Here is a 27208-nt window from a genome sequence, read left to right on the forward strand (position 1 = left end):
ATGCCCTTTTGAGCTAACTACAAATGATGTAAAACAGACAGCACAAAGTAAATGTTTGATTCTGATATCTGGATGTAACTTGTGTTTTACAGGGAAAAGGAGCTTGAACTCAGGGTTGCTGCTACAGGAGCCGTAGACCCAGAGAAACAGGTAAAGACCGAAAACTGAAGATTGAACAGAATGACTGAAAGATATGTACAAACCGTGGCACGCATTTGTGTATAAGAAATGTACCATAACAAACCATACAGGTGTGCTTATCATTCATAAATTTTGAATAAGCCAGTAGACATCACATTGTAGTTGATTCATGTTGTTAGAAATATGTTATTAATTTATTTAACTTAAATATTGTGACACAATTGTAAAAGTGTTACGTTATATTGAAGTGTGCACTGTGCTAAATCCAATTACACAGCAGCAGTGAAGGTTTCTTCTTTAACTACTCATGGAATTCAGGATGTGCTTAAAAAACATGATATCTTGTGATTTTTCACAATGCTAAAATCTCATCTTATTGCCCACCCATAACATTAGTATGGGTTCTTCTATAGTTATTAATAATAATACTACACATGGTGTAATGCTTAAATGAAAAAATGTTTTTATTATATGTTACATATTTCATGTATTTTCTCAAGTAACAATTCTACAATATAGGACAACAGGATATCTGTGCTTTAATTTGAAAATATATGTTTAGTGGCAAAGTGTTTAGGGTGTATATACACATTATCTGAACATGTAAACATAAATTAAGCCCAGTTTACCATTATTGCATAGTGGTGCAACATACTTAAATTGCCACATTTAACCCATCTGTAGCAGTGATCAAATATTAAGTAGTAGAATTAAGTAGTGAGTGTACATACACCCAGAGCGGTGGGCAGCCATTTCAGCGTCAATGGTGTTTTTGGGGGTTTGGTGATTTGCTAAAAGGCACTTAAACCATGCTGGTTCTGAGGATCAAAAAGTAACAGTTTAGACTATTACCTAATTATTCTAATTCATATAATGTAATAAGCAAACAAATATTGCACTCTTTGGTTATGAGATTTGATGAAAGCTTAAATGATGCATCTGATAACTGACTTGCTGTGCTTGCCTTGTGTTTTTAGCTGAACCAGAAGCAGGTAAATGTGTGGGCTTTAACACAGTAGAGGGCAGGCTTGCTCTGTTTTTCTGGTGGAGGATTATTTTCAGTTTGAAGCTTTGCAGTACACCTCTATCTGCTTTTACAGTTACAGTTTTAATTTAATATATTATAATTTACTGTTTGGGAACCAGCCTTTTGATATATATATATTTTTTTCATAATAAGTAATACAACATGCTTTTTATTTCAGTATATGACAGACTGCTTGACTGGTCTCCCCCAGCCTGACAGGATCAAACAGTTTGGAGCTGTGAGGAGGGAGTATGAAGCCAAGAGGCGGGACGTGCCTTACAGACCAGGGATCGGGCTGGACACGCTAGGGGCCGACTTGGACAGGCGGATCCTAGAAGAAAGGCCCCTGCAGGAAAGAAGAGAGCCAGAAGAAAGAAGCATGCCCCCCAATAGGCCCCGCGTGGCCTTCCAGTCTCCAATCCTGGAGTACAGCACCGCCCTGGGCCACTTGGGTAATGCAGCAGGCCCAGGTTTTGGAAATGGGTCTGAAGATGGAGCCAGGCTGGGTACTGGTGGTGCTTTGCCCTTCAGTGAAGAATTTCAAAAAGGCCTCTCGGGGACACTGGGAGAAATGGTTAGTCCAAGGTATGGTTTTTAATTTATATTTCCATTTTTTTATTAGGGTTCAAGCACCGAAGGTGCGTAGAACCCTATTGTTTTTGCTAAGATTTTTCTTCTTCTTCTTCTTCTTCTTCTTCTTCTTATTATTATTAGGGGTTCGAGCACGTAGTGCTAGAAACCCTATTGTAATTGTTCTGATTATTATTATTATTATTATTATTAGGGGTTCGAGCACGTAGTGCTAGAAACCCTATTGTAATTGTTCTGATTATTAGGGGTTCGAGCACGTAGTGCTAGAAACCCTATTGTAATTGTTCTGATTATTATTATTATTATTATTATTATTATTATTATTATTATTATTATTAGGGGTTCGAGCACGTAGTGCTAGAAACCCTATTGTAATTGTTCTGATTATTATTATTATTAGGGGTTCGAGCACGTAGTGCTAGAAACCCTATTGTAATTGTTCTGATTATTATTATTATTATTATTATTATTATTATTATTATTATTATTATTATTATTATTATTATAGTTCTTATTCTTTTTCTGCCATAGAAGTGATTGGGCAGAAGAAACCGTAAGGCCTACAGGGCTGAGACTTGGTCATATGGTAGTACTTCTCACCGCTACTCAGATTCAAAAGATGAGCCCGATCGGCCTCAAGGGGGCGCTATGACGAAGGTCAACGCGTTTGGCCTCGTAACTCCTACGCCCTGATAGCTAGAGCAAAAATTCTTGCATTATATGATTCCTTGGTTAATGGCAAATCAAAAAGGTCAATAGAACCACTAAGCTCCGCCCACTTAGATTTTTTGCTATTTAGCATAATATGCAAAACCTACTTTTGAGAACTTGTCCTAAACTCATTGACCAATCCTGACATGTTTGGTGTCAAACAACTCAGCAGAGTCCCAACCTCAATAATTATTAAAAAAATCTTGAAATTTGCAAAAAATATGGCCGCCATATGCAAATTAATCTTACCGTGGCACACCTAAATTTACTTTAACAGCTGTAACTTTTGAATGCTTAAACCGACACTAATGCCACTTTAGACCTACGATGCCAACATGATTCTGAGGTAGCAGGTCAATCTGTGTAGACATACGCCCCCAGGGGGCGGAGCCAAAGCTAAAAATCTGTTTCTCAGGAACCGTACAAGCTATGAAGCTCTCCTTTGGCAAGTATCATCTATGGCCTATGTCCTAATGTTTTACAGAAGGAAAATTTGATATGCAAATTTTTGCGATCGTTATTAGCCAATCAGATTCCAGCAAGCTTTTGACAGGCTAAACAATGACCAATCAGGACGATACTTATACCCTACATGTATCTCAGGGCCTTCTATCATCCATTAAAATATGGCGTTGATTGGCCTCAAGAGGGCGCTATAGCAGAAAATCAGTTATATCTAAAGGTACAAGTGGCCTTGGCTTGTTATTCTTTTTTAGTTGTATACTTTGCTGTAGCCTTTACAACTTTGTAATTACATATGTTTACCAAAAATGCAAAGATTTTCATTAGTGGCCAAAAGAGTAAAAATTGCTCTTTTCGAACTTGTCTTTAAGTCCTCAATCAATCAAAACAAATTTGGTCTTGATGCAATCTTGAGACCCTGTAGGTAAATAATTATCAAAAAAATCTTGACATTTTAACTATTTGAGGCCTATAAACCTTGATCAAACTTGTACGTGAAAGCCTTTTCAGAGTTATTTGGCCAAAACTCTGTCAAAGTTTAAAACATGCCAAAACTGTTGAAGCTACTAATTAACAATGACATTTGAAGCACATTTGCCAAGTATGAGCCAAATAAGTCTTCAGTAGGCTCTACAGTGATAAAATAACTATTTTCAATTTATTCTATTTATCGCTATTTTCCAACCTAAATGGACAGAAGACAGGAACCTTTCACCCTATCAAAACACAAATTTATACACATATATAGACTGATAATCTGATCTTGATTGCAAATTTTCAGCCAAATCGGACATGTTTTGCCTCTACAACGGCTGGAAAACTACAGCGATTTTGTAGGCCTCAAGCTTGTATTATCGCTTTTTTCAAATCTAAATGGACAGAAGTCAGGAACCTTTGACCCTATCGACACAGAAATTTACATACATATATAGACTGATATTGTGATCTTGATTGCAAATTTTTAGCCAAATCAGATATTTTTTGCCTCTAATATGGCCAAAGAGCAACAGCCATTTTGTAGGCCATAAGCCTGTATTATCGCTTTTTTCAAACCTAAATGGACAGAAGTCAGGAACCTTTGACCCTATCAACACACAAATTTACACACATATATATGCAGACCACTTGATCATGAGTACCAATTTGGAGCCCAATCGGACTTTTCTTCTCTTTTTAATAAATAGAAACACACTGATAGGGAATGTTCTGTCTTACTTATAGAGTAATAGATTTCCAGCAGGTTATATGTGGTCTCTTGCTGCGCTCTGGTGGTCATTTGGTGAAACAGCTACAGGTGAATTATTCTAAATTAAAGCTCTGCTGAACTTATTTAATCTTGCTTGTCTTGCTTAATTGAACATATTTATAGGCCATAAGCCTGTATTATCGCTTTTTTCAAGCCTAAATGGACAGAAGTCAGGAACCTTTGACCCTATCAACACACAAATTTACACACATATATATACCATACATATATGGTACCATACATATATATATATATGTATATGTATATATATATATATATATATATATATATATATATATGTATATATGGAACCTTTGACCCTATCAACACACAAATTTACACACATATATATACCATACATATATATATATACAGGCCATAAGCCTGTATTATCGCTTTTTTCAAGCCTAAATGGTCAGAAGTCAGGAACCTTTGACCCTATCAACACACAAATTTACATACATATATATACAGACCACTTGATCATGATTACCAATTTGGAGCCCAATCGGACTTTTCTTCTCTTTTTAATAAATAGAAACACACTGATAGGGAATGTTCTGTCTTTCTGATAGAGTGATAGATTTCCAGCAGGTTATATGTGGTCTCTTGCTGTGCTCTGGTGGTCATTTGGTGAAACAGTTACAGTTGAATTATTCTAAATTAAAGCTCTGCTGAACTTATTCAATCTTGCTTGTCTTGCTTAATTAAACATATTTATCCTTCTTGTTCATGCTGGTCAGCCGCCTGGGTCATTCTTGTTTATGCTCCACCCACTTAATTTTTTTTAAAATTTGCATAATATGCAAAACCTACTTTTGAGATCTTGTCCTTGGACCCTTGACCAATCATGACATGTTTGGTGTCAAACAGTTCAGCAGAGCTTACTCCTCAATAATTATTTAAAAAATCTTTACATTTATAAACAATATGGCCGCCATATGCAAATGAGTTCTACCATGGTGCAGTAAAATGTCTTTAACACTTATAACTTTTGAATGCTTAACCTGACACTAATACCACTTCAGTCCTTTGATCATTACATGACTCTCAGATACCCTGTCAGTTTAAGTAGACATACACCCCCAGGGGGCGGGGCCAATGCTCGATAGCTGTTTCTCTAGAACCATACAAGCTATCAAGGTCATCCTAGCCAATTATCATCTATGGCCCATGCACTAATGGTACACCAAATGAAAATTTGATATGGACACTTTTGTGGTCACTATTAGCCAATCACATTCCAGCAAGCTTTTAACAGGCGGAATGTTAATCAGGTCAAAACTTATATACTATATACGGGTTATTTATATGCCCTTTTTATGCCTTGTGTTTTTTCAATTTAAGAACTGAATTTGTTTCACCAAATGCCCACTAGAGTGCAGTAAGACACCACATAAAACCTGATGAACACTACAGCTCAATTTATCAATGCTTTTCAACTAGTTTACTCACACCACTCATCTAGCATTGCCATTATGGTCTTTATGGTCACGCTGGTCACCCAGCTTGGTTATGCTGGCCATCCAGCTTGGTCATGCTGGCCATTCACATTGGTCATTATGGTCCTGCTGGTCATTCAGCTTTGTCCTCATAGTAATGGTGGTCTTCCAGCTTGGTCATACTGGCCAACCACCTTTGATATGCTGGTCATCCAGTTTGGTCATTATGGTCTTCCAGCTTGGTCAATATGGTCAACAAGTTTGTCATCCAGATTAGTCATGCTGGTAATCTAGCTTGGTCTTCACGGTCATGCTGGTCATCCTCATCCAGTTTGGCGATGCCGGTCAACCGGCAACATGTTTTAAGCCTAACTGGCCTCCAGGGGTCTCTTTGCCTGTAACGCTCGAACCCCGTAAATCGCCGCTTGCGGCTATATTTATTATTATTATTATAGTTCTTATTCTTTTTCTGCCATAGAAGTGATTGGGCAGAAGAAACCGTAAGGCCTACAGGGCTGAGACTTGGTCATATGGTAGTACTTCTCACCGCTACTCAGATTCAAAAGATGAGCCCGATCGGCCTCAAGGGGGCGCTATGGCGAAGGTCAACGCGTTTGGCCTCGTAACTCCTACGCCCTGATAGCTAGAGCAAAAATTCTTGCATTATATGATTCCTTGGTTAATAGCAAATCAAAAAGGTCAATAGAACCACTAAGCTCCGCCCACTTAGATTTTTCGCTATTTAGCATAATATGCAAAACCTACTTTTGAGAACTTGTCCTAGGGTCATTGACCAATCCTGTCATATTTGGTGTCAAACAACTCAGCAGAGTCCCAACCTCAATAATTATCAAAAAAATCTTGAAATTTGTAAACAATATGGCCGCCATATGCAAATTAATCTTACCGTGGCACACCCAAATTTACTCTAACAGCTGTAACTTTTGAATGCTTAAACCTACACTAATGCCACTTTACAACTTTGATGCCAACATGATTCTGAGGTAGCCCGTTAATCTATGTAGACATACGCCCCCAGGGGGCGGAGCCAAAGCTAAAAATCTGTTTCTCAGGAACCGTACAAGCTATGAAGCTCTCCTTTGGCATGTATCATCTATGGCCTATGTCCTAATGTTTTACAGAAGGAAAATTTGATATGCAAATTTTAGCGATCGTTATTAGCCAATCAGATTCCAGCAAGCTTTTGACAGGCTAAACAATGACCAATCAGGACGATACTTATACCCTACATGTATCTCAGGGCCTTCTATCATCCATTATAATATGGCGTTGATTGGCCTCAAGGGGGCGCTATAGCAGAAAATCAGTTATATCTAAAGGTACAAGTGGCCTAGGCTTGCTATTCTTTTTTAGTTGTATACTTTGCTGTAGCCTTTACAACTTTGTAATTACATATGTTTACCAAAAATGCAAAGATTTTCATCAGTGGCCAAAAGAGTAAAAATTGCTCTTTTCGAACTTGTCTTTAAGTCCTTAATCAATCAAAACAAATTTGGTCTTGATGCAATCTTGAGACCCTGTAGGTAAATAATTATCAAAAAAATCTTGACATTTTAACTATTTGAGGCCCATAAACCTTGATCAAACATGTACGTGAAAGCCTTTTCAGAGTTATTTGGCCAAAACTCTGTCAAAGTTTAAAACATGCCAAAACTGTTGAAGCTACTAATTAACAATGACATTTGAAGTACATGTGCCAAGTATGAGCCAAATAAGTCTTCAGTAGGCTCTACAGTGAAAAAATAACTATTTTCAATTTATTCTATTTATCGCTATTTTCCAACCTAAATGGACAGAAGACAGGAACCTTTCATCCTATCAACACACAAATTTATACACATATATAGACTGATAATCTGATCTTGATTGCAAATTTTCAGCCAAATCGGACATGTTTTGCCTCTACAACGGCTGGAAAACTACAGCGATTTTGTACGCCTCAAGCCTGTATTATCGCTTTTTCAAATCTAAATGGACAGAAGTCAGGAACCTTTGACCCTATCAACACACAAATTTACGTACATGTATATACAGACCACTTGATCATGATTGCAAATTTTGAGCCAAATCAGATATTTTTTGCCTCTAATATGGCCAAAGAGCAACAGCCATTTTGTAGGCCATAAGCCTGTATTATCACTTTTTTCAAACCTAAATGGTCAGAAGTCAGGAACCTTTCACCCTATCAACACACAAATTTACATACATGTATATACAGACCACTTGATCATGAGTACCAATTTGGAGCCCAATCGGACTTTTCTTCTCTTTTTAATAAATAGAAACACACTGATAGGGAATGTTCTGTCTTTCTGATAGAGTGATAGATTTCCAGCAGGTTATATGTGGTCTCTTGCTGCGCTCTGGTGGTCATTTGGTGAAACAGCTACAGGTGAATTATTCTAAATTAAAGCTCTGCTGAACTTATTCAATCTTGCTTGTCTTGCTTAATTGAACATATTTATCCTTCTTGATCATGAGTACCAATTTGGAGCCCAATCAGACTTTTCTTCTCTTTGTAATAAATAGAAACACACTGATAGGGAATGTTCTGTCTTTCTGATAGAGTGATAGATTTCCAGCAGGTTATATGTGGTCTCTTGCTGCGCTCTGGTGGTCATTTGGTGAAACAGCTACAGGTGAATTATTCTAAATTAAAGCTCTGCTGAACTTATTCAATCTTGCTTGTCTTGCTTAATTGAACATATTTATCCTTCTTGTTCATGCTGGTCAGCCGCCTGGGTCATTATTGTTTATGCTCCACCCACTTAATTTTTTTTTTATTTGCATAATATGCAAAACTTACTTTTGAGATCTTGTCCTTGGCTCCTTGACCAATCATGACATGTTTGGTATCAAACAGTTCAGCAGAGCTTACTCCTCAATAATTATTAAAAAAATCTTTACATTTATAAACAATATGGCCGCCATATGCAAATGAGTTCTACCATGGTGCAGTAAAATCTCTTTAACACTTATAACTTTTGAATGCTTAACCTGACACTAATACCACTTCAGTCCTTTGATCATTACATGATTCTCAGATACCCTGTCAGTTTAAGTAGACATACACCCCCCCCAGGGGGCGGAGCCAATGCTCGATAGCTGTTTCTCTAGAACCATACAAGCTATCAAGGTCGTCCTTGCCAATTATCATCTATGGCCCATGCACTAATGGTACACCAAATGAAAATTTGATATGGACACTTTAGTGGTCACTATTAGCCAATCACATTCCAGCAAGCTTTTGACAGGCTGAATGTCAATCAGGTCAAAACTTATGTACTATTATTGATATTATTGGTTATTAACATGTGCCCTTGTAATGCCTCACTGCTAGGCTCTCCGAATGCCCACTAGAGTGCAGCAAGAGACCACATAAAACCTGCTGAACACTACAGCTCAATTTATCAATGCATTTCAACTGGTTTACTCACACCACTCATCTAGCATTGTCATTATGGTCTTTATGGTCACGCTGGTCACCTAGCTTGGTTATGCTGCCCATCCAGCTAGGTCATTCTGGTCATTCACATTGGTCATTATGGTCCTGCTGGTCATTCAGCTTTGTCCTCATAGTAATGGTGGTCATCCAGCTTGGTCATACTGGCCAAACACCTTTGCCATGCTGGTCAGCCAGTTTGGTGATGCCAGTCAACCAGCAACATGTTTTAAGCCTAACTGGCCTCCAGGGGCCTCTTTGTCTGTAACGCTCGAACCCCGTAAATCGCCGCTTGCGGCTATATTTATTATTATTCTTATTCTTTTTCTGCCATAGAAGTGATTGGGCAGAAGAAACCGTAAGGCCTACAGGGCTGAGACTTGGTCATATGGTAGTACTTCTCACCGCTACTCAGATTCAAAACATGAGCCCGATCGGCCTCAAGGGGGCGCTATGGCGAAGGTCAACGCGTTTGGCCTCGTAACTCCTATGCCCTGATAGCTAGAGCAAAAATTCTTGCATTATATGATTCCTTGGTTAATGGCAAATCAAAAAGGTCAATAGAACCACTAAGCTCCGCCCACTTAGATTTTTTGCTATTTAGCATAATATGCAAAACCTACTTTTGAGAACTTGTCCTAGGGTCATTGACCAATCCTGTCATATTTGGTGTCAAACAACTCAGCAGAGTCCCAACCTCAATAATTATCGAAAAAATTGTGAAATTTGTAAACAATATGGCCGCCATATGCAAATTAATCTTACTGTGGCACACCCAAATTTACTCTAACAGCTGTAACTTTTGAATGCTTAAACCTACACTATTGCCACTTTACAACTTTGATGCCAACATGATTCTGAGGTAGCCCGTCAATCTGTGTAGACATACGCCTCCAGGGGGCGGAGCCAAAGCTAAAAATCTGTTTCTCAGGAACCGTACAAGCTATGAAGCTCTCCTTTGACATGTGTCATCTATGGCCTATGTCCTAATGTTTAACAGAAGGAAAATTTGATATGCAAATTTTTGCGATCGTTATTAGCCAATCAGATTCCAGCAAGCTTTTGACATGCAAACAATGACCAATCAGGACGATACTTATACCCTACATGTATCTCAGGGCCTTCTATCATCCATTAAAATATGGCGTTGATTGGCCTCAAGGGGGCGCTATAGCAGAAAATCAGTTATATCTAAAGGTACAAGTGGCCTAGGCTTGTTATTCTTTTTTAATTGTATACTTTGCTGTATCCTTTACAACTTTGTAATTACATGTGTTTACCAAAAATGCAAAGATTTTCATCAGTGGCCAAAAGAGTAAAAATTGCTCTTTTCGAACTTGTCTTTAAGTCCTTAATCAATCAAAACAAATTTGGTCTTGATGCAATCTTGAGACCCTGTAGGTAAATAATTATCAAAAAAATCTTGACATTTTAACTATTTGAGGCCCATAAACCTTGATCAAACATGTACGTGAAAGCCTTTTCAGAGTTATTTGGCCAAAACTCTGTCAAAGTTTAAAACATGCCAAAACTGTTGAAGCTACTAATTAACAATGATATTTGAAGTACATGTGCCAAGTATGAGCCAAATAAGTCTTCAGTAGGCTCTACAGTGAAAAAATAACTATTTTCAATTTATTCTATTTATCGCTATTTTCCAACCTAAATGGACAGAAGACAGGAACCTTTCACCCTATCAACACACAAATTTGTACACATATATAGACTGATATTGTGATCTTGATTGCAAATTTTCAGCCAAATCGGACATGTTTTGCCTCTACAACGGCTGGAAAACTACAGCGATTTTGTAGGCCTCAAGCCTGTATTATCGCTTTTTTTCAAATCTAAATGGACAGAAGTCAGGAACCTTTGATCCTATCGACACAGAAATTGACATACATATATAGACTGATATTGTGATCTTGATTGCAAATTTTGAGCCAAATCAGATATTTTTTGCCTCTAATATGGCCAAAGAGCAACAGCCATTTTGTAGGCCATAAGCCTGTATTATCGCTTTTTTCAAGCCTAAATGGACAGAAGTCCGGAACCTTTGACCCTATCAACACACAAATTCACACACATATATATACAGACCACTTGATCATGAGTACCAATTTTGAGCCCAATCGGACTTTTTCTCTCTTTGTAATAAATAGAAACACACTGATAGGGAATGTTCTGTCTTACTTATAGAGTGATAGATTTCCAGCAGGTTATATGTGGTCTCTTGCTGCGCTCTGGTGGTCATTTGGTGAAACAGCTACAGGTGAATTATTCTAAATTAAAGCTCTGCTGAACTTATTTAATCTTGCTTGTCTTGCTTAATTGAAGATCTTTATCCTTCTTAGTCATGCTAGTCAGCCACCTGGGTCATTCTTGTTTATGTTCCACCCACTTAATTTTTTTTTTATTTGCATAATATGCAAAACTTACTTTTGAGATCTTGTCCTTGGCTCCTTGACCAATCATGACATATTTGGTATCAAACAGTTCAGCAGAGCTTACTCCTCAATAATTATTTAAAAAATCTTTACATTTATAAACAATATGGCCGCCATATGCAAATGAGTTCTACCATGGTGCAGTAAAATCTCTTTAACACTTATAACTTTTGAATGCTTAACCTGACACTAATACCACTTCAGTCCTTTGATCATTACATGATTCTCAGATACCCTGTCAGTTTAAGTAGACATACACCCCCCCAGGGGGCGGAGCCAATGCTCGATAGCTGTTTCTCTAGAACCATACAAGCTATCAAGGTCATCCTTGGCAATTATCATCTACGTCCCATGCACTAATGGTACACCAAATGAAAATTTGATATGGACACTTTTGTGGTCACTATAAGCCAATCGCATTCCAGTAAGCTTTTGACAGGATGAATGTTAATCAGGTCAAAACTTATACACTATTATTGATATTATTAGTTATTGATATGTGCCCTTTTATGCCTCACTGCTAGGCTCTCCGAATGCCCACTAGAGTGCAGCAAGAGACCACATAAAACCTGCTGAACACTACAGCACAATTTATCAATGCATTTCAACTAGTTTACTCACACCACTCATCTAGCATTGTCATTATGGTCTTTATGGTCACGCTGTTCACCTAGCTTGGTTATGCTGCCCATCCAGCTAGGTAATTCTGGTCATTCACATTGGTCATTAAGGTCCTGCTGGTCATTCAGCTTTGTCATTATAGCAATGCTGGTCATCCAGCTTGGTCATACTGGCCAAACAACTTTGCCATGCTGGTCATCCAGTTTGGTGATGCCGGTCAACCAGCAACATGTTTTAAGCCTAACTGGCCTCCAGGGGCCTCTTTGACTGTAATGCTCGAACCCCGTAAATCGCCGCTTGCGGCTATATTTATTATTCTTATTCTTTTTCTGCCATAGAAGTGATCGGGCAGAAGAAACCGTAAGGCCTACAGGGCTGAGACTTGGTCATATGGTAGTACTTCTCACCGCTACTCAGATTCAAAAGATGAGCCCGATCGGCCTCAAGGGGGCGCTATGGCGAAGGTCAACGCGTTAGGCCTCGTAACTGCCACGCCCTGATAGCTAGAGCAAAAATTCTTGCATTATATGATTCCTTGGTTAATGGCAAATCAAAAAGGTCAATAGAACCACTAAGCTCCGCCCACTTAGATTTTTTGCTATTTAGCATAATATGCAAAACCTACTTTTGAGAACTTGTCCTAGGGTCATTGACCAATCCTGTCATATTTGGTGTCAAACAACTCAGCAGAGTCCCAACCTCAATAATTATCAAAAAAATTGTGAAATTTGTAAACAATATGGCCGCCATATGCAAATTAATCTTACCGTGGCACACCCAAATTTACTCTAACAGCTGTAACTTTTGAATGCTTAAACCTACACTAATGCCACTTTACAACTTTGATGCCAACATGATTCTGAGGTAGCCCGTCAATCTGTGTAGACATACGCCCCCAGGGGGCGGAGCCAAAGCTAAAAATCTGTTTCTCAGGAACCGTACAAGCTATGAAGCTCTCCTTTGGAATGTATCATCTATGGCCTATGTCCTAATGTTTTACAGAAGGAAAATTTGATATGCAAATTTTTGCGATCGTTATTAGCCAATCAGTTTCCAGCAAGCTTTTGACATGCTAAACAATGACCAATCAGGACGATACTTATACCCTACATGTATCTCAGGGCCTTCTATCATCCATTAAAATATGGCGTTGATTGGCCTCAAGGGGGCGCTATAGCAGAAAATCAGTTATATCTAAAGGTACAAGTGGCCTAGGCTTGTTATTCTTTTTTAGTTGTATACTTTGCTGTAGCCTTTACAACTTTGTAATTACATGTATTTACCAAAAATGGAAAGATTTTCATCAGTGGCCAAAAGAGTAAAAATTGCTCTTTTCGAACTTGTCTTTAAGTCCTTAATCAATCAAAACAAATTTGGTCTTGATGCAATCTTGAGACCCTGTAGGTAAATAATTATCAAAAAAATCTTGACATTTTAACTATTTGAGGCCCATAAACCTTGATCAAACATGTACGTGAAAGCCTTTTCAGAGTTATTTGGCCAAAACTCTGTCAAAGTTTAAAACATGCCAAAACTGTTGAAGCTACTAATTAACAATGACATTTGAAGCACATTTGCCAAGTATGAGCCAAATAAGTCTTCAGTAGGCTCTACAGTGAAAAAATAACTATTTTCAATTTATTCTATTTATCGCTATTTTCCAACCTAAATGGACAGAAGACAGGAACCTTTCACCCTATCAACACACAAATTTATACACATATATAGACTGATAATCTGATCTTGATTGCAAATTTTCAGCCAAATCGGACATGTTTTGCCTCTACAACGGCTGGAAAACTACAGCGATTTTGTAGGCCTCAAGCCTGTATTATCGCTTTTTTCAAACCTAAATGGACATAAGTCAGGAACCTTTGACCCTATCGACACAGAAATTGACATACATATATAAACTGATATTGTGATCTTGATTGCAAATTTTGAGCCAAAACAGATATTTTTTGCCTCTAATATGGCCAAAGAGCAACAGCCATTTTGTAGGCCATAAGCCTGTATTATCGCTTTTTTCAAACCTAAATGGACAGAAGTCAGGAACCTTTGACCCTATCAACACACAAATTTACACACATATATATGCAGACCACTTAATCATGAGTACCAATTTGGAGCCCAATCGGACTTTTCTTCTCTTTTTAATAAATAGAAACACACTGATAGGGAATGTTCTGTCTTACTTATAGAGTGATAGATTTCCAGCAGGTTATATGTGGTCTCTTGCTGCGCTCTGGTGGTCATTTGGTGAAACAGCTACATTTGAATTATTCTAAATTAAAGCTCTGCTGAACTTATTTAATCATTTTTGTCTTGCTTAATTGAACATATTTATCCTTCTTGGTCATGCTAGTCAGCCACCTGGGTCATTCTTATTTATGCTCCACCCACTTAATTTTTTTTTAATTTGCATAATATGCAAAACCTACTTTTGAGATCTTGTCTTTGCCTCCTTGACCAATCATGACATGTTTGGTGTCAAACAGTTCAGCAGAGCTTACTCCTCAATAATTATAAAAAAAAATCTTTACATTTATAAACAATATGGCCGCCATATGCAAATTAGTTTTACCATGGTGCAGTAAAATGTCTTTAACACTTATAACTTTTGAATGCTTAACCTGACACTAATACCACTTCAGTCCTTTGATCATTACATGATTCTCAGATACCCTGTGAGTTTAAGTAGACATACACACCCCCAGGGGGCGGGGCCAATGCTCGATAGCTGTTTCTCTACAACCATACAAGCTATCAAGGTCATCCTTGCCAATTATCATCTATGGCCCATGCACTAATGGTACACCAAATGAAAATTTGATATGGACACTTTTGTGGTCACTATTAGCCAAACACATTCCAGGAAGCTTTTAACAGGCGGAATGTTAATCAGGTCAAAACTTATATACTATATACGGGTTATTTATATGCCCTTTTTATGCCTTGTGATTTTTCAATTGAAGAACTGAATTTGTTTCACCAAATGCCCACTAGAGTGCAGTAAGACACCACATAAAACCTGATGAACACTACAGCTCAATTTATCAATGCTTTTCAACTAGTTTACTCACACCACTCATCTAGCATTGCCATTATGGTCTTTATGGTCACGCTGGTCACCCAGCTTGGTTATGCTGGCCATCCAGCTTGGTCATGCTGGCCATTCACATTGGTCATTATGGTCCTGCTGGTCATTCAGCTTTGTCCTCATAGTAATGGTGGTCTTCCAGCTTGGTCATACTGGCCAACCACCTTTGCCATGCTGGTCATCCAGTTTGGTCATTATGGTCCTCCAGCTTGGTCAATATGGTCAACAAGTTTGTCATCCAGATTAGTCATGCTGGTAATCTAGCTTGGTCTTCACGGTCATGCTGGTCATCCTCATCCACTTTGGCGATGCCGGTCAACCGGCAACATGTTTTAAGCCTAACTGGCCTCCAGGGGTCTCTTTGCCTGTAACGCTCGAACCCCGTAAATCGCCGCTTGCGGCTATATTTATTATTATAGTTCTTATTCTTTTTCTGCCATAGAAGTGATTGGGCAGAAGAAACCGTAAGGCCTACAGGGCTGAGACTTAGTCATATGGTAGTACTTCTCACCGCTACTCAGATTCAAAAGATGAGCCCGATCGGCCTCAAGGGGGCGCTATGGCGAAGGTCAACGCGTTTGGCCTCGTAACTCCCACGCCCTGATAGCTAAAGCAAAAATTTTTGCATTATATGATTCCTTGGTTAATGGCAAATCAAAAAGGTCAATAGAACCACTAAGCTCCGCCCACTTAGATTTTTTGCTATTTAGCATAATATGCAAAACCTACTTTTGAGAACTTGTCCTAGGGTCATTGACCAATCCTGTCATATTTGGTGTCAAACAACTCAGCAGAGTCCCAACCTCAATAATTATCGAAAAAATTGTGAAATTTGTAAACAATATGGCCACCATATGCAAATTAATCTTACCGTGGCACACCCAAATTTACTCTAACAGCTGTAACTTTTGAATGCTTAAACCTACACTAATGCCACTTTAAAACTTTTATGCCAACATGATTCTGAGGTACCATGTCAATCTGTGTAGACATACGCCTCCAGGGGGCGGAGCCAAAGCTAAAAATCTGTTTCTCAGGAACCGTACAAGCTAAGAAGCTCTCCTTTGGCATGTATCATCTATGGCCTATGTTCTAATGTTTGACAGAAGGAAAATGTGATATGCAAATTTTTGCGATCGCTATTAGCCAATCAGGTTCCAGCAAGCTTTTGACAGGCTAAACAATCACCAATCAGGACGATACTTATAACCTACATGTATATGAGGGCCGTCTATCATCCATTAAAATATGGCGTTGATTGGCCTCAAGGGGGCGCTATAGCAGAAAATCAGTTATATCTAAAGGTACAAGTGGCCTAGGCTTGTTATTCTCTTTTAATTGTATACTTTGCTGTAGCCTTTACAACTTTGTAATTACAAGTATTTACCAAAAATGCAAAGATTTTCATCAGTGGCCAAAAGAGTAAAAATTGCTCTTTTTGAACTTGTCTTTAAGTCTTTAATCAATCAAAACAAATTTGGTCTTGATGCAATCTTGAGACACTGAAGGTAAATAATTATCAAAAAAATCTTGACATTTTAACTATTTGAGGCCCATAAACCTTGATCAAACATGTACGTGAAAGCCTTTTCAGAGTTATTTGGCCAAAACTCTGTCAAAGTTTAAAACATGCCAAAACTGTTGAAGCTACTAATTAACAATGACATTTGAAGCACATGTGCCAAGTATGAGCCAAATAAGTCTTCAGTAGGCTCTACAGTGCAAAAATAACTATTTTCAATTTATTCTATTTATCGCTATTTTCCAACCTAAATGGACAGAAGACAGGAACCTTTCACCCTATCAACACACAAATTTATACACGTATATAGACTGATAATCTGATCTTGATTGCAAATTTTCAGCCAAATCGGACATGTTTTGCCTCTACAACGGCTGGAAAACTACAGCGATTTTGTAGGCCTCAAGCCTGTATTATCGCTTTTTTCAAATCTAAATGGACAGAAGTCAGGAACCTTTGACCCTATCGACACAGAAATTGACATACATATATAGACTGATATTGTGATCTTGACTGCAAATTTTGAGCCAAATCAGATATTTTTTGCCTCTAATATGGCCAAAGAGCAACAGCCATTTTGTAGGCCATAAGCCTGTATTATCACTTTTTTCAAACCTAAATGGTCAGAAGTCAGGAACCTTTGACCCTATCAACACACAAATTTACATACATGTATATACAGACCACTTGATCATGAGTACCAATTTGGAGCCCAATCGGACTTTTCTTCTCTTTTTAATAAATAGAAACACACTGATAGGGAATGTTCTGTCTTTCTGATAGAGTGATAGATTTCCAGCAGGTTATATGTGGTCTCTTGCTGCGCTCTGGTGGTCATTTGGTGAAACAGCTACAGGTGAATTATTCTAAATTAAAGCTCTGCTGAACTTATTTAATATTGCTTGTCTTGCTTAATTGAACATATTTATCCTTCTTGTTCATGCTGGTCAGCCGCCTGGGTCATTCTTGTTTATGCTCCACCCACTTAATTTTTTTTAAAATTTGCATAATATGCAAAACCTACTTTTGAAATCTTGTCCTTGGATCCTTGACCAATCATGACATGTTTGGTGTCAAACAGTTCAGCAGAGCTTACTCCTCAATAATTATTAAAAAAATATTTACATTTATAAACAATATGGCCGCCATATGCAAATGAGTTCTACCATGGTGCAGTAAAATGTCTTTAACACTTATAACTTTTGAATGCTTAACCTGACACTAATACCACTTCAGTCCTTTGATCATTACATGATTCTCAGATACTCTGTCAGTTTAAGTAGACATACACCCCCCCAGGGGGCGGGGCCAATGCTCGATAGCTGTTTCTCTAGAACCATACAAGCTATCAAGGTCATCCTAGCCAATTATCATCTATGGCCCATGCACTAATGTACACCAAATGAAAATTTGATATGGACACTTTTGTGGTCACTATTAGCCAATCACATTCCAGCAAGCTTTTAACAGGTGGAATGTTAATCAGGTCAAAACTTATATACTATATACGGGTTATTTATATGCCCTTTTTATGCCTTGTGTTTTTTCAATTTAAGAACTGAATTTGTTTCACCAAATGCCCACTAGAGTGCAGTAAGACACCACATAAAACCTGATGAACACTACAGCTCAATTTATCAATGCTTTTCCACTAGTTTACTCACACCACTCATCTAGCATTGCCATTATGGTCTTTATGGTCACGCTGGTCACCCAGCTTGGTTATGCTGGCCATCCAGCTTGGTCATGCTGGCCATTCACATTGGTCATTATGGTCCTGCTGGTCATTCAGCTTTGTCCTCATAGTAATGGTGGTCTTCCAGCTTGGTCATACTGGCCAACCACCTTTGCCATGCTGGTCATCCAGTTTGGTCATTATGGTCTTCCAGCTTGGTCAATATGGTCAACAAGTTTGTCATCCAGATTAGTCATGCTGGTAATCTAGCTTGGTCTTCACGGTCATGCTGGTCATCCTCATCCAGTTTGGCGATGCCAGTCAACCGGCAACATGTTTTAAGCCTAACTGGCCTCCAGGGGTCTCTTTGCCTGTAACGCTCGAACCCCGTAAATCGCCGCTTGCGGCTATATTTATTATTAGGGGTTCGAGCACGTAGTGCTAGAAGCCCTATTGTAATTGTTCTGATTATTATTATTAGGGGTTCGAGCACGTAGTGCTAGAAACCCTATTGTAATTGTTCTGATTATTATTATTATTATTATTATTATTAGGGGTTCGAGCACATAGTGCTAGAAACCCTATTGTAATTGTTCTGATTATTAGGGGTTCGAGCACGTAGTGCTAGAAACCCTATTGTAATTGTTCTGATTATTATTATTATTATTATTAGGGGTTCGAGCACGTAGTGCTAGAAACCCTATTGTAATTGTTCTGATTATTATTATTATTATTATAGTTCTTATTCTTTTTCTGCCATAGAAGTGATTGGGCAGAAGAAACCGTAAGGCCTACAGGGCTGAGACTTGGTCATATGGTAGTACTTCTCACCGCTACTCAGATTCAAAACATGAGCCCGATCGGCCTCAAGGGGGCGCTATGGCGAACGTCAACGCGTTTGGCCTCGTAACTCCTACGCCCTGATAGCTAGAGCAAAAATTCTTGCATTGTATGATTCCTTGGTTAATGGCAAATCAAAAAGGTCAATAGAACCACTAAGCTCCGCCCACTTAGATTTTTTGCTATTTAGCATAATATGCAAAACCTACTTTTGAGAACTTGTCCTAGGGTCATTGACCAATCCTGTCATTTTTGGTGTCAAACAACTCAGCAGAGTCCCAACCTCAATAATTATTGAAAAAATTGTGAAATTTGTAAACAATATGGCCGCCATATGCACATTAATCTTACCGTGGCACACCCAAGTTTACTCTAACAGCTGTAACTTTTGAATGCTTAAACCTACACTAATGCCACTTTACAACTTTGATGCCAACATGATTCTGAGGTAGCCCGTCAATCTGTGTAGACATACGCCCCCAGGGGGCGGAGCCAAAGCTAAAAATCTGTTTCTCAGGAAACGTACAAGCTATGAAGCTCTCCTTTGACATGTATCATCTATGGCCTATGTCCTAATGTTTTACAGAAGGAAAATTTGATATGCAAATTTTTGCGATCGTTATTAGCCAATCAGTTTCCAGCAAGCTTTTGACATGCTAAACAATGACCAATCAGGACGATACTTATACCCTACATGTATCTCAGGGCCTTCTATCATCCATTAAAATATGGCGTTGATTGGCCTCAAGGGGGCGCTATAGCAGAAAATCAGTTATATCTAAAGGTACAAGTGGCCTAGGCTTGTTATTCTTTTTTAGTTGTATACTTTGCTGTAGCCTTTACAACTTTGTAATTACATGTGTTTACCAAAAATGCAAAGATTTTCATCAGTGGCCAAAAGAGTAAAAATTGCTCTTTTCGAACTTGTCTTTAAGTCCTTAATCAATCAAAACAAATTTGGTCTTGATGCAATCTTGAGACCCTGTAGGTAAATAATTATCAAAAAAATCTTGACATTTTAACTAATTGAGGCCCATAAACCTTGATCAAACATGTACGTGAAAGCCTTTTCAGAGTTATTTGGCCAAAACTCTGTCAAAGTTTAAAACATGCCAAAACTGTTGAAGCTACTAATTAACAATGACATTTGAAGCACATGTGCCAAGTATGAGCCAAATAAGTCTTCAGTAGGCTCTACAGTGAAACAATAACTATTTTCAATTTATTCTATTTATCGCTATTTTCCAACCTAAATGGACAGAAGACAGTAACCTTTCACCCTATCAACAGACAAATTTATACACATATATAGACTGATATTGTGATCTTGATTGCAAATTTTCAGCCAAATCGGACATGTTTTGCCTCTACAACGGCTGGAAAACTACAACGATTTTGTAGGCCTCAAGCCAGTATTATCGCTTTTTTCAAATCTAAATTGACAGAAGTCAGGAACCTTTGACCCTATTGACATTGAAATTGACATACATATATAGACTGATATTGTGATCCTGATTGCAAATTTTGAGCCAAATCAGATATTTTTTGCCTCTAATATGGCCAAAGAGCAACAGCCATTTTGTAGGCCATAAGCCTGTATTATCACTTTTTTCAAACCTAAATGGTCAGAAGTCAGGAACCTTTGACCCTATCAACACACAAATTTACATTCATGTATATACAGACCACTTGATCATGAGTACCAATTTGGAGCCCAATCGGACTTTTCTTCTCTTTTTAATAAATAGAAACACACTGATAGGGAATGTTCTGTCTTACTTATAGAGTGATAGATTTCCAGCAGGTTATATGTGGTCTCTTGCTGCGCTCTGGTGGTCATTTGGTGAAACAGCTACAGGTGAATTATTCTAAATTAAAGCTCTGCTGAACTTATTCAATCTTGCTTGTCTTGCTTAATTGAAGATCTTTATCCTTCTTGGTCATGCTAGTCAGCCGCCTGGGTCATTCTTGTTTATGCTCCACCCACTTAATTTTTTTTTTATTTGCATAATATGCAAAACTTACTTTTGAGATCTTGTCCTTGGCTCCTTGACCAATCATGACATGTTTGGTGTCAAACAGTTCAGCAGAGCTTACTCCTCAATAATTATTAAAAAAATCTTTACATTTATAAACAATATGGCCGCCATATGCAAATGAGTTCTACCATGGTGCAGTAAAATGTCTTTAACACATAACTTTTGAATGCTTAACCTGACACTAATACCACTTCAGTCCTTTGATCATTACATGATTCTCAGATACCCTGTCAGTTTAAGTAGACATACACCCCCAGGGGGCGGGGCCAATGCTCGATAGCTGTTTCTCTAGAACCATACAAGCTATCAAGGTCATCCTAGCCAATTATCATCTATGGCCCATGCACTAATGGTACACCAAATGAAAATTTGATATGGACACTTTTGTGGTCACTATTATCCAATCACATTCCAGCAAGCTTTTAACAGGCGGAATGTTAATCAGGTCAAAACTTATATACTATATACGGGTTATTTATATGCCCTTTTTATGCCTTGTGTTTTTTCAATTTAAGAACTGAATTTGTTTCACCAAATGCCCATTAGAGTGCAGTAAGACACCACATAAAACCTGATGAACACTACAGCTCAATTTATCAATGCTTTTCAACTAGTTTACTCACACCACTCATCTAGCATTGCCATTATGGTCTTTATGGTCACGCTGGTCACCCAGCTTGGTTATCCAGTTTGGTGATGACGGTCAACCAGCAACAGGTTTTAAGCCTAACTGGCCTCCAGAGGCCTCTTTGCCTGTGACGCTCGAACCCCGTAAATCGCCGCTTGCGGCTATATTTATTATTATTATTATTATTCTTATTCTTTTTCTGCCATAGAAGTGATCGGGCAGAAGAAACCGTAAGGCCTACAGGGCTGAGACTTGGTCATATGGTAGTACTTCTCACCGCTACTCAGATTCAAAAGATGAGCCCGATCGGCCTCAAGGGGGCGCTATGGCGAAGGTCAACGCGTTAGGCCTCGTAACTGCCACGCCCTGATAGCTAGAGCAAAAATTCTTGCATTATATGATTCCTTGGTTAATGGCAAATCAAAAAGGTCAATAGAACCACTAAGCTCCGCCCACTTAGATTTTTTGCTATTTAGCATAATATGCAAAACCTACTTTTGAGAACTTGTCCTAGGGTCATTGACCAATCCTGTCATATTTGGTGTCAAACAACTCAGCAGAGTCCCAACCTCAATAATTATCAAAAAAATTGTGAAATTTGTAAACAATATGGCCGCCATATGCAAATTAATCTTACCGTGGCACACCCAAATTTACTCTAACAGCTGTAACTTTTGAATGCTTAAACCTACACTAATGCCACTTTACAACTTTGATGCCAACATGATTCTGAGGTAGCCCGTCAATCTGTGTAGACATACGCCCCCAGGGGGCGGAGCCAAAGCTAAAAATCTGTTTCTCAGGAACCGTACAAGCTATGAAGCTCTCCTTTGGCATGTATCATCTATGGCCTATGTCCTAATGTTTTACAGAAGGAAAATTTGATATGCAAATTTTTGCGATCGTTATTAGCCAATCAGTTTCCAGCAAGCTTTTGACATGCTAAACAATGACCAATCAGGACGATACTTATACCCTACATGTATCTCAGGGCCTTCTATCATCCATTAAAATATGGCGTTGATTGGCCTCAAGGGGGCGCTATAGCAGAAAATCAGTTATATCTAAAGGTACAAGTGGCCTAGGCTTGTTATTCTTTTTTAGTTGTATACTTTGCTGTAGCCTTTACAACTTTGTAATTACATATGTTTACCAAAAATGCAAAGATTTTCATCAGTGGCCAAAAGAGTAAAAATTGCTCTTTTCGAACTTGTCTTTAAGTCCTTAATCAATCAAAACAAATTTGGTCTTGATGCAATCTTGAGACCCTGTAGGTAAATAATTATCAAAAAAATCTTGACATTTTAACTATTTGAGGCCCATAAACCTTGATCAAACATGTACGTGAAAGCCTTTTCAGAGTTATTTGGCCAAAACTCTGTCAAAGTTTAAAACATGCCAAAACTGTCGAAGTTACTAATTAACAATGACATTTGAAGTACATGTGCCAAGTATGAGCCAAATAAGTCTTCAGTAGGCTCTACAGTGAAAAAATAACTATTTTCAATTTATTCTATTTATCGCTATTTTCCAACCTAAATGGACAGAAGACAGGAACCTTTCACCCTATCAACACACAAATTTATACACATATATAGACTGATACTCTGATCTTGATTGCAAATTTTCAGCCAAATCGGACATGTTTTGCCTCTACAACGGCTGGAAAACTACAGCGATTTTGTAGGCCTCAAGCCTGTATTATCGCTTTTTTCAAATCTAAATGGACAGAAGTCAGGAACCTTTGACCCTATTGACACAGAAATTGACATACATATATAGACTGCTATTGTGATCCTGATTGCAAATTTTGAGCCAAATCAGATATTTTTTGCCTCTAATATGGCCAAAGAGCAACAGCCATTTTGTAGGCCATAAGCCTGTATTATCACTTTTTTCAAACCTAAATGGTCAGAAGTCAGGAACCTTTGACCCTATCAACACACAAATTTACATACATGTATATACAGACCACTTGATCATGAGTACCAATTTGGAGCCCAATCGGACTTTTCGTCTCTTTTTAATAAATAGAAACACACTGATGGGGAATGTTCTGTCTTTCTGATAGAGTGATAGAGTTCCAGCAGGTTATATGTGGTCTCTTGCTGCGCTCTGGTGGTCATTTGGTGAAACAGCTACAGGTGAATTATTCTTAATTAAAGCTCTGCTGAACTTATTCAATCTTGCTTGTCTTGCTAAATTGAACATATTTATCCTCCTTGTTCATGCTGGTCAGCCGCCTGGGTCATTCTTGTTTATGCTCCACCCACTTAATTTTTTTTTAAATTTGCATAATATGCAAAACCTACTTTTGAGATCTTGTCCTTGGATCCTTGACCAATCATGACATATTTGGTGTCAAACAGTTCAGCAGAGCTTACTCCTCAATAATTATTAAAAAAATCTTTACATTTATAAACAATATGGCCGCCATATGCAAATGAGTTCTACCATGGTGCAGTAAAATGTCTTTAACACTTATAACTTTTGAATGCTTAACCTGACACTAATACCACTTCAGTCCTTTGATCATTACATGATTCTCAGATACCTTGTCAGTTTAAGTAGACATACACCCCCCCAGGGGGCGGGGCAAATGCTCGATAGCTGTTTCTCTAGAACCATACAAGCTATCAAGGTCATCCTAGCCAATTATCATCTATGGCCCATGCACTAATGGTACACCAAATGAAAATTTGATATGGACACTTTTGTGGTCACTATTAGCCAATCACATTCCAGCAAGCTTTTAACAGGCGGAATGTTAATCAGGTCAAAACTTATATACTATATACGGGTTATTTATATGCCCTTTTTATGCCTTGTGTTTTTTCAATTTAAGAACTGAATTTGTTTCACCAAATGCCCACTAGAGTGCAGTAAGACACCACATAAAACCTGATGAACACTACAGCTCAATTTATCAATGCTTTTCAACTAGTTTACTCACACCACTCATCTAGCATTGCCATTATGGTCTTTATGGTCACGCTGGTCACCCAGCTTGGTTATGCTGGCCATCCAGCTTGGTCATGCTGGCCATTCACATTGGTCATTATGGTCCTGCTGGTCATTCAGCTTTGTCCTCATAGTAATGGTGGTCTTCCAGCTTGGTCATACTGGCCAACCACCTTTGCCATGCTGGTCATCCAGTTTGGTCATTATGGTCTTCCAGCTTGGTAAATATGGTCAACAAGTTTGTCATCCAGATTAGTCATGCTGGTAATCTAGCTCGGTCTTCACGGTCATGCTGGTCATCCTCATCCAGTTTGGCGATGCTGGTCAACCGGCAACATGTTTTAAGCCTAACTGGCCTCCAGGGGTCTCTTTGCCTGTAACGCTCGAACCCCGTAAATCGCCGCTTGCGGCTATATTTATTATTATTATTATTAGGGGTTCGAGCACGTAGTGCTAGAAACCCTATTGTAATTGTTCTGATTATTATTATTATTATTATTATTATTATTATAGTTCTTATTCTTTTTCTGCCATAGAAGTGATTGGGCAGAAGAAACCGTAAGGCCTACAGGGCTGAGACTTGGTCATATGGTAGTACTTCTCACCGCTACTCAGATTCAAAAGATGAGCCCGATCGGCCTCAAGGGGGCGCTATGGCGAAGGTCAACGCGTTTGGCCTCGTAACTCCTACGCCCTGATAGCTAGAGCAAAAATTCTTGCATTATATGATTCCTTGGTTAATGGCAAATCAAAAAGGTCAATAGAACCACTAAGCTCCGCCCACTTAGATTTTTTGCTATTTAGCATAAAATGCAAAACCTACTTTTGCGAACTAGTCTGTGGATTTTTGACCAATCCTGACAAGTTTGGTGTCAAACAACTCAGCAGAGTCCCACCCTCAATAATTATCGAAAAAATCTTGAAATTTGTAAACAATATGGCCGCCATATGCAAATTAATCTTACCGTGGCACACCAAAATTCACTCTAACAGCTGTAACTTTTGAATGCTTAAACTGACACTAATGCCGCTTTAGAACTTTGGTACTAACATGATTCTGAGGTAGCCTGTCAATCTGTGTAGACGTACGCCCCCAGGGGGCGGAGCCAAAGCTAAAAATCTGTTTCTCAGGAACCGTACAAGCTATCAAGCTCTCGTTTGGCATGTATCCTCTGTGGCCTATGTCCTAATGGTCTACTGAAGGATATTTTGATGTGTCAATTTTTGTGGTCGCTATTAGCCAATCAGATTACAGCAAGCTTTTGACAGACTAAACAATCACCAATCAGGACGATACTTATACTGTACATGTATATGAGGGCCTTCTATCATCCATTAAAATATGGCGTTGATTGGCCTCTAGGGGGCGCTATAGCAGAAAATCAGTTATATCTAAAGGTACAAGTGGCCTAGGCTTATTATTCTTTTTGAGTTTTATGCTTTGCTGTAACCTTTACAACTTTGTAATTACATGTCTTTACCAAAAATGTATTGTTTTGCATCAGTGGCCAGTAGAGTAAAAATTGCACTTTTCGAACTAGTCCTTGGATATTCAACCAATTAAATCAACTTTGGTCTTTTCACAATCTTGAGACCGTGTAGGTAAATAATTATCAAAAAAATGTTGGAATTTTAACTTTTTATGGCCCCAACACCTTGATCAAACATGTATGTGAAAGCCTTTTCAGAGTTATTTGGCCAAAACTCTGTAAATGTTTGCGGTATGTCAAAAATATTACAGACACTCATTAATAATGACATTTGAAGCACATTTGCCAAGTATGAGCCAAATACGTCTTCAGTAGGCTCTACAGTGAAAAAAAAACTATTTTCAATTTATTCTATTTATCGCTATTTTCCAACCTAAATGGACAGACGACAGGAACCTTTCACCCTATCAACACACAAATTTATACACATATATAGACTGATAATCTGATCTTGATTGCAAATTTTCAGCCAAATCGGACATGTTTTGCCTCTACAACGGCTGGAAAACTACAGCGATTTTGTAGGCCTCAAGCCTGTATTATCGCTTTTTTCAAATCTAAATGGACAGAAGTCAGGAACCTTTGACCCTATTGACACAGAAATTGACATACATATATAGACTGATATTGTGATCTTGATTGCAAATTTTGAGCCAAATCAGATATTTTTTGCCTCTAATATGGCCAAAGAGCAACAGCCATTTTGTAGGCCATAAGCCTGTATTATCACTTTTTTCAAACCTAAATGGTCAGAAGTCAGGAACCTTTGACCCTATCAACACACAAATTTACATACATGTAT

At 38.3% G+C, this 27208-nt stretch overlaps 1 protein-coding gene across 3 annotated transcripts in view; it reads left to right on the plus strand.

Annotated features, from left to right (window-relative positions):
- LOC103041376 (centrosome and spindle pole-associated protein 1) overlaps nt 1–27208 on the plus strand; it is a 141768-nt gene that overhangs the window by 7275 nt on the left and 107285 nt on the right. Inside the window, exons 10-12 of one of the 3 annotated variants that reach the window (XM_049485721.1) lie at nt 93–150; nt 1119–1133; nt 1347–1753. In XM_049485721.1, the coding sequence (XP_049341678.1) occupies nt 93–150; nt 1119–1133; nt 1347–1753 (480 nt within the window). The remainder of the gene's footprint in view (nt 1–92; nt 151–1118; nt 1134–1346; nt 1754–27208) is intronic. The other 2 variants (XM_049485727.1, XM_049485731.1) reach the window with 2 other exon arrangements.

Source organism: Astyanax mexicanus, chromosome 1 (assembly GCF_023375975.1).
Source record: "Astyanax mexicanus isolate ESR-SI-001 chromosome 1, AstMex3_surface, whole genome shotgun sequence".
NCBI lineage: Eukaryota > Metazoa > Chordata > Actinopteri > Characiformes > Acestrorhamphidae > Astyanax > Astyanax mexicanus.